The sequence below is a fragment of the Triticum dicoccoides genome, chromosome 3A (genome assembly GCF_002162155.2).
Source record: "Triticum dicoccoides isolate Atlit2015 ecotype Zavitan chromosome 3A, WEW_v2.0, whole genome shotgun sequence".
Classification (NCBI taxonomy): domain Eukaryota; kingdom Viridiplantae; phylum Streptophyta; class Magnoliopsida; order Poales; family Poaceae; genus Triticum; species Triticum dicoccoides.
Window position 1 is genome coordinate 655,450,688 of NC_041384.1, and position 8,782 is coordinate 655,459,469.

At 45.1% G+C, this 8,782-nt stretch overlaps 1 protein-coding gene across 1 annotated transcript; it reads left to right on the plus strand.

Moving 5' to 3' along the window:
• The first annotated feature begins 3,212 nt into the window (after nucleotides 1-3,212).
• On the plus strand, nucleotides 3,213-5,329 carry LOC119272557 (2'-deoxymugineic-acid 2'-dioxygenase-like). The gene is made up of 2 exons (XM_037554024.1): nucleotides 3,213-4,102; nucleotides 4,186-5,329. Exons 1-2 carry the CDS (start codon nucleotides 3,857-3,859, stop codon nucleotides 5,008-5,010), a joined length of 1,071 nt encoding a protein of 356 aa, XP_037409921.1. The 5' UTR covers nucleotides 3,213-3,856; the 3' UTR covers nucleotides 5,011-5,329.
• The last annotated feature ends 3,453 nt before the right edge of the window (nucleotides 5,330-8,782 follow it).

The following is an 8,782-nucleotide window of genomic DNA, read 5'->3' on the forward strand; positions in this document are numbered from 1 at the left end:
TACACTTTGGTTTTTGGTTGTATATGCATCTTATATAGGGAATTTTTTTAGTAATTACAAAAAGTCAAAATAGTTCAAAAGTATTTTTGGATTACACTTGACATTGTTTTGCACTAGTATATAAATTTTCACGAAAAAAACCAACATTGTCCTCAGGGCAAAAAAAGACATTTTTTTGCTATTATAGGCATTGTTCAATAAATCGGTAACTGGTAGCTGCTCGGCCGGCTTGGGAGTAGTGATTAATCGGCGAATTGGCCTATTAACTGGATTAATCGGTCGACCATTAATCGGTAGATTAAATAGGAATTGCCAACATATATCTAGTTTTATGTATTATACCATACTCTCATGCTCTTAACTATGTAATATACCAAAATATGCTACTATTTGGTCGAACCCTAGCTATTGAGGAGCGAGAAGGAGATGGGAGGGGTTATAGGGTAATTTTTTTGGGATTTGTTTGCCCAAAAATTAATGGGTCACCAGTGATTAATCAGCCTAACAACCGATTAATCGGTCTAACTGGCCAATTAATCGGTCTGACAAGTTAACATGATGAATAGGTGCTATTCGATTCGGTCACCCTAAGAGTAGCGTTTAACTGGCATGTTAACTGATTAATCGGACGAATTCTTAAACAGTGATTATAGGTCGCCAGTCACACTATTTTGACCAAAAATTTGCCTTTTTTGAAAAGAAGTCAAAGGGTGATTTTATTTTTGTAAAAATTTTCTCACAAGTACAATAGAAGGTCAAGTTCATTTCAAAAATATTTCCGGAGTTTTTGATTTTTTGTTGAATTGCTAATTTATTTTTTCATACAAGGTGTATATACACCCAGGAACCAAACGTTCCCGTCCTATCTATTCGCCTGAATTAGTACAACTTTATACCCGGAGGCAATACTTAATCTTAACATATACTACTAGCTTCCTAAAGAACCTTGATCTTAATCGTGTACTAGCTTGCCAAACAGTGGCGGAGCTACACATAAAAACCTGGGCTGGCCAAATTGAAGGGAAGTCAGACTATTTTAATCCGATGTCCCATTTGCTTAAATATCCTAGTGTATTTTCACCAAATTTGGACGGGCCATAACACAGTTTTGCTTGGCTGTAGCTCCGTCAGTGTTGCCAAGGCCGTGAAGGAGTTGCCCCTACCAACTGCGAAGGTGCATGAGCAAGTCCTCCACTACCTCGGTGGTTGCAGCGATGACGACACCTCATCGTGGGGCATCGTCTCAACGGAGGAGAAGGCCTCTACGAAAACAGTGCGGAGAGAGTGGCACAATGTGGCGCGTCAGGCGACATTTACGAAGCCCAACACCGCGACCCCCGACCATGCGGAGACATCCACGAGGCGACTGCTTCGCCTCAACGGGGAACTCGCCAAGATTGGGAAGGAGTGGCCGCTCCCTTACACCTCTGTCGCCACGGCGCCACTGGCAGGGGCAAGAGCAGGGCTCCCCGGCCAAGGACGGTGTTGGCCGAGGCGGCTCTCCGCACAACGCAGAAGGAAGTGGAGCGGCTCCTCAGCGAGCATCAGGCAGTAGCCAGGCAAGGCTTCCGTCTGTGGAAGGACAGTCTGACGATGACAACGACACGGACCAGTCCGACACAGATTTTCTTGATCTAAAATATGTGACTAATTTCTTTGTTTTTTGCGGGCACATCTCTAAAAAACTTGATCTTCGCGTGTACCAGCTTCGCTATTCTTTCACTGCAATTGTTTGCTGGTTGCTTCTTGGCACAACATGCATGGTGGCCACTGGCCAGCACATACATGATGCAAAACTGACAAACAAATCAATAATGCAATCAAATTAGGATCGACCAATATATGTTAAAAAATTGAAAAAACTAACGCCCACATGTGCGGTAACTTGCACATCACACATACGCCTCCATCATCACTCATTTTGTCACGTATGAACAGATGACATTAACAGGAATCTTTTTGATTTTCGGCTTAAAAATGTTTTATCTCCTAATTTAAAAAATCAAATTAAAAATCCGTTTTCATCATTAAATTCGTCTCGACGAGATCTCCAAAACTAGACCCCATGTTGATATGCTTCGACGATTTTTTTTTTGCCCAAAAGTTGCCACGATGTTTACACTGTAGTTGCCATAGTGTTTAAACTAAAGTTGCCATGTGGCAATTTTAGTTTGTAGAGCATGGCAATTTTAGTTTTTTTTTATGGCAGCTTTTAACCCTCAAAAAAATTTGTCGAAATATATTGATATGAGATCTAGTTTCGAAAATCTCGTCGCGAGGGATTTAATGGTGAAAACGGATCTTCAATTGAATTTTTCATTTAAGAGATAAAACATTTTAAAAACTGAAAATCTAGAAAGATTCTTATATGCATGCGGTGACGTGGCATAGTCTGTGTGTTATAGAACGTGTGAACAGATTTGGCTTACACCATACCTGTGCGCGTTAGCATTGTCTAAAAAATTAGGATCGAATTTCCTAAGACTAAAAAGACTACATATGTTTTCTATTAGATGAAGTATTCCTTTTCAATATTTCTGTGGATTGTGATCTTGCTAACCACGTGTGTCACGCGGTCCATTTTCAATATTTTTAAGGGGGTGTACTGAAGCACGCCCTTCTATATATCACACTCTTCTAACCAGCCAGCCAGCAAGCCAGAAGAGAAGATCCATTGATCCAGGGCCGGCCCAAAGGCCGCGGCAACGGGGCGACCGCCCTGGGCCCCTGGGAGGCAGGGGCCCCGGCCCAGGTAGTAGTATAGTATACGTATTAGAAAAAATGAAGGAATCGATCGCTTTGCTTCTCTGTTGCGCGTCTCCAGTCTCCTCGCCTTCTCGCTCCTCCCCCAAATTCTTCACCTCAGAGAACAGCGCCGCCGCTCCCGCGCACTTCCAGATTCGGCGCTCCGCTCCAGTGCGTCCATTAATGGAGACCAACGATGCTATTCCCTTCCCCAATCATATCTCTTTGCATCCTCGACACTCCTCACCAAGTAGACGTTTGAGGCATCACCGCATCAGAGATGGTACGTCTTCCTCCTTCCCCTAATCAAGTACTCTTCTGATTCCCTGTTAAATAACCCGGCTATCCGCCTCCGATTGCTCCATCTGACATCTCCAATTATTCTCTTCCTAGTTCCTACTCTTTTGTTGGCCTGTTCTTCAAATCTTCATTGGATCCAGGGATGAGAAGGGGTGACGGGGAATGAGTGTTGCAGGCTTGCAGACCTGGGAAGCTACATCGCCAATTTGACATCAAGCCATATGCCCATATTCAGGTGACTTTATTCCCTGTATTGACTATTCTTCTGCGATTGTTTAGTGACATGTCTTCTAAAAAATGTTTATCAGTGAGAAAGGGAAGTGAAAAAAAATAGAGATGAACTGGTAGGATCTCAGAAAGGTTTATTGACAATTTTTTAGAACCGGTAGTTCTTCGAAGAACTTAAAGTGTTCAGAAGTATATTTGGCTTTTTACTTGACTCAAAAGACTTGAAGTTATTGAATGATATTGAATTACACAAATGTTGTGCTAAATTTGTAAAAACTGCCATTGCGTGCTATGGAAATTCTTGAGTTTGTTAGAGACATTGACAAGGTTTTCATACTTAGAAGAGCGAGATGATGGTCTCTTTGTGGTACTTAGAAGAGCGATCTAGAACTATATTCTTTCCATACTATTATGATGTAGTTCTCTGGATCATTACAAATAAATAATGTGTGGCATGTGTTTTCTAGTTCAAAGACCATCATATGATATGTACTGAATTGCTTTCAAAATACAATATATTCAGAATTTTTTATTGTCCAGAAAGGCCCCATTTTGTTGTCTTGCCCCAGGGCCCCGGATATGTATGGACCGGCCCTGCATTGATCGATCGGAAACGGAGATGGAGCTGCTGTCCGATTGCCCCGTGCACACCTCCGTGCCGGACAAGTACGTGTTGCCCCCGGAGAAGCGCCCTTCGCTCCTCAACGACGAGCCCAGCTCCGATGTCGCCATACCGGTCATCGACCTCCACCGCGCCGCCGACGACCGCCAGCGCCACCTGATCGTCGCCGAGATCATCAAGGCCTGCAAGGAGTTCGGCATCTTCCAGGCACGTCGGTTGATTCACGCTTAGGCACGGAAGGTACATTGCTTGAGCCGAGGTAGCTGACCGGTCGATCTTTCCATATATAGGTGGTGAACCACGGCGTGGCGGAGGACGTGGTGCAGGGGTTCCGGGAGGCGGCGGCGGGGTTCTTCGGGATGCCGGCGGAGGAGAAGCTGCCGTACCGCTCCGATGACCTGAGCAAGCACTTCCGCGTGTCCTCCAGCACCCCCTATGACCGGAACGGGGACCGCTATTGGCTCGACTACCTCAAGATCAACTGCCACCCGGTCACCGACGAGCACGTCCGAGAGTGGCCGGAAAAGCCGGCAAGCTTCAGGAGCTCCCTCGCCGAGTACTCCGCGGCGGTGCACGAGCTTGCACAGACGCTGCTCCGGCTCATCGCAGAGGGGCTCGGCCTCGACGGTGGATTCTTCGCCGGCGACCTCAGCGGCGGCAGCACCCAGATGAACGTCAACTACTACCCGCCGTGCCCGGACCCAAGCCTCACGCTGGGCCTCCTCCCGCACTGTGACCGCCACCTCCTCACCGTGCTCTCGCAGGGCGACGTCGCCGGGCTGCAGGCAAGGCACGGCGGGGGGTGGCTCCTCGTCCGCCCGATCCCAGGCTCCTTCGTCGTCAACCTGGGCCGCCAGATGGAGATCATCACCAACGGGCTCCTGGCCAGCGTGGAGCACCGCGCCGTGACGAACACCGCCGCGGTGAGGCTGTCGGTGGTGACCCTCATCATGCGCAAGATGGAGTGCCGCATCGGGCCGGCCCCGGAGATGGTGAACGAGGCGACGGGACCGGCGAAGTTCAAGGAGTTCGAGTTCAGCGAGTTCATCAAGGCCTACAGCGCCGCCGCCGCCAGCAGGGAGGACGTGCTCCACTACTTCAGGATCCACCGCTAGCTAGCTCAGGCGCAGCGCGAAACGAGGACCCGTCGCGCGTGCGTGCGTGGGCAAGGCCGAAGAGCACAGGGTTGGGAGCCCTTTACCTCTGCAGTTTGCTTAAAAGTCGCTGTGAACTATTGATCTGTATGTGGCTGTGATGGATGCCAATAGTTCGTGCACCCATTTTTGCCCAGTCGGCGGCTGCTGGATGGCATCAGTTCTGATTGCCTTCGGTATGGACCCACTCATGCAATAAGGGAGTAGACAATTGTTGGTTGTGCTTCCAACCTTGCTCTAAATATGTTCCATGATCAGGTAACACTTATTAATGGGTACAGTGGAGAACCAAATAATTTCACATGTGGGGGTGCGGACAGTAAATGGAAACGGTACTGCTGAAAATCAGTCGACTGAGACTTCGTGAAGTCTCAGTCGACTCGTAGACCATTAGATCTACTACTACTTTTAGATACGTGCAAACTGCTTTTAATTGTAAATTGGCCCGTGTAGATGGACGGACTAGTGGGCTGCTTTCGTGTCTTGTTTTTCTTGTCAGCTTTGAGTGGGCTAGGCAGGAGAGTGGCGGACCTTGAACGGTGTGTCTTTTTTTTTGCCTGCAAAGTTTACAAAGTCTAAGAGTGAAAAGGAAAAGAATTCGTACACTGCAGTAGCATCTTTTCTGAGTTTTTCTCCTTTTTCTTTTTCCTAGAAACCGTGTGCGTATGGGTGGTTGTTGTTGATAGAAAATATCCCTAAATGTATAGTTTTTTATGTAGTTTTTCTAGTGCAGCATCCATTTTTTAGAACCATAATTTCCTTTTTTCAGATGTGTGTACACGCACGCATTTTTGTATAGAACAAGCATCCATGTCTTCTTTTCTAGGTTTTTTAGCTTTGGCTTTGTGTTAAGTATGCCAGTCTAAAAGAAGTATAGATGGAAATATCTAATCCAAAAAATCTATTTTATGTGAATTTGTTATTCTTAGTCGACAAAGAATTAGCCAAGTCTTAGTCGATTTGGTAGCAATGGACCTCTATTGTAAGTGTTGCCCCAGAATGCAACTCCATGTCTTCAAAGAGACCAAGAATTGGTAATTTTTTTGTTTGTTTTATTTTTTCTCTCGTATCCAATAAGTTTGCTTCCATTTTTTTTGGTGGTGGGCTGTTTTAGGGTGTGTCTGGCCTGCTCCTTCGTTCTTCTTTATTTTATGCGTGGGCAGGGATGTGTGATAGCCTGGCCTTTTCTGGATTTATTTATGTGTTTTTTATTTTATTTTCTTGCCTCTTATTTATCTTTTCATAAGTGATTTTTAACCAAAAAAATATCGGCGTTCTCGTGACATTGATTTTATTTTGCATTTGTATTGTCACCATTTTTCTTGTTTCATTTTTATTTTATTTTATTCATTTATTTACTTTATAAAAAATCCATGTTTCTTATTTATTTATTTATATTTTGTCTTCTTAGTGCATTTAAAATCCTTTTCTTGTATGCTCACTATTAGGCGCAATTGTAAGTGTTGTCATTGAATGTAATTTATTAGTCTTTGGTCGAGAGAAGGGCAATTGCATGTCTGTCCCTAGGCATCCAACTGCAAGTGTCGTCCCCTACTGCAATTGCACGCCCACACACCCTACTGCAACTAACATTTTATTTTCTAAGTGCGGTGGGAGAGGCAGGGGGAGTTGCATGTGCGATACCAGGCTTGCAACTTCAACTGTCGCCTTCGAATGCAACTGCATGTCCCCCTTCCGACTGCAACTGGCCTTGTGTTTTTTGTTAGAGAGAGGGGGGGATTGCATATCCAAAAGTAGTCTTGCAATTACAAGTGTCACCCTCGGCTGGAACTGCATGCCTGCACACCCGACTGCAATTGCATGCCCACAAACTCCATGGCAACCGACATTTTTTGATTTGTTAGTGGGCGGCGAGAGAGTGGGAAGTTGCATGTCCGATACTAGGCTTGCAACTCCAAGTCTCGACCTCGACTAGAACTGCATGTCCCCTATCAACTGCAACTGGCCTTGCGTTTTTTACGGAGAGGGGATGAATTGCATGTCCCACAATACGCTTGCAACTACAATTGCATGTACGACAGTTGTATTGCAACCGCAAGTGTCGTCTTCCACTGCAATTGCATGCCTATACACCCGACTGCAACTGAATTTTTTTCTTTGCAATTGCATGCCTACACACCCGGCTGCGACTGAACTTTTTTGGTAAGTGATCGGCACGAGATGGGGAAGTTGTATGTCCGACGATAGGCTTGCAACTACAAGTGTTGCCCTTGTCTGCAACTGCATGCCTACACACTCGACTGCTACTGGCCTTTTTTGGTTTTGTTAAGGGAGCAACATGGAGGGGGAGTTGCATATATATCCAATACTAGGCTTGCAACTGCAATTATCACCCTCGACTGCAACCATATGCCTACACACCCAATGCAACTGACATTTTTTGTTTTGTAAGTGGGCATCGGGAGAGGTGGTCGTTGCATGTCTGACACTAGGCTTTGCAAATGCAAGTGTCGCCACGTAATGCAAGTACATGTCCACACACCGCTACTACAATTAACCTTTGTCTTGTAAGAGTGGCGAGAGAGGTGGGTGGGGTGGAGTTGCATGTCGAATACTAGCCATGCAACTGCAAGTGTCGCCCCCGAATGCAACTGTGTGTCTCCCTCCCAACTGCAACTGGTCTTATGTTTTTGTTAAAGGGCGGCAGGAGAGGGGGTGGGGGAACTTGCATGTCCAGTACTAGACACGCAACTGCAACAGTCACCCCCCGACTGCAATTGCATGTCTTCTAACATGGTTGCAACTGAAAAAAATCATGTTGGGGGCAGGGACGGGGGGTGGGGGGAGTTGCATGTCTGACACTAGGCTCGCAACTGCAAGTGTCGCCCTTGACTGCAATTGCATGTCCGATAGTAGGCTTGCAACTTCAAGTCTCGCCCCCGGCTTCAACTGACTTTTTTGCAACTACACACCTGGCTTGGGCGGCCTGCTAAGCAGGTTATTACTGACCTTTTCTTTTTCTTTTTCTACTATTTTTCTTTTTTTACCCTTGTGTTTTGAATTTTTATTCTTTTTGTTATTATCATTTTTTGAGAAAAACAACGCAACCCACTTTGGAAGCACACTTGCATGACCTCCATTTGTATGCAACATAAAGATTTTTTTTGCGGATAGCAACTTATAAAGATTGATTTGTGAAAAACGGTGCCACACTATCTAGTTTGTCTTGTTTCCATTTTGTTTCTTTGTTACATTAAAAATTGATTTTTGTTCTAATATACAAAATGTTTTTTAAACAAATTATAAAAAAATAAAAATAAAAGGAGAAGCAAGATGACGCACAAAGAGAAGGACTGGGCGATGTGCTGGACTAGTGACATAAAAATGTATTTTTATTTACTTCTCTTGTTGAACACTTTTTTGTGGTGTCAAGAACAAACAAAGACAAAAGACAATGAAACAAACAACCCAGCCCAAATAATAAATAAACAAAAAAACAATGGAGAAACAAAAATGGCCCAGCTAAGAATAAAACCCAGCGGCTGTCGATTAAACAAACGGGCCTAATCTGTCTTAGATGACATCAGCCGACTTAGACTTCACGAAGTCTAAGTCGACTGAGACCTAGATAGACCCAAATGGAAAGGAATGACACACACATCCGTTTTATCATAAGGCTGGTCGTAATGGTAGTATCGTAGCTAGTATCATGCATGCCAACTAGGCAATTTTGATGAGATGGCATGCCAACTATACTACTTTGTGTCATGCA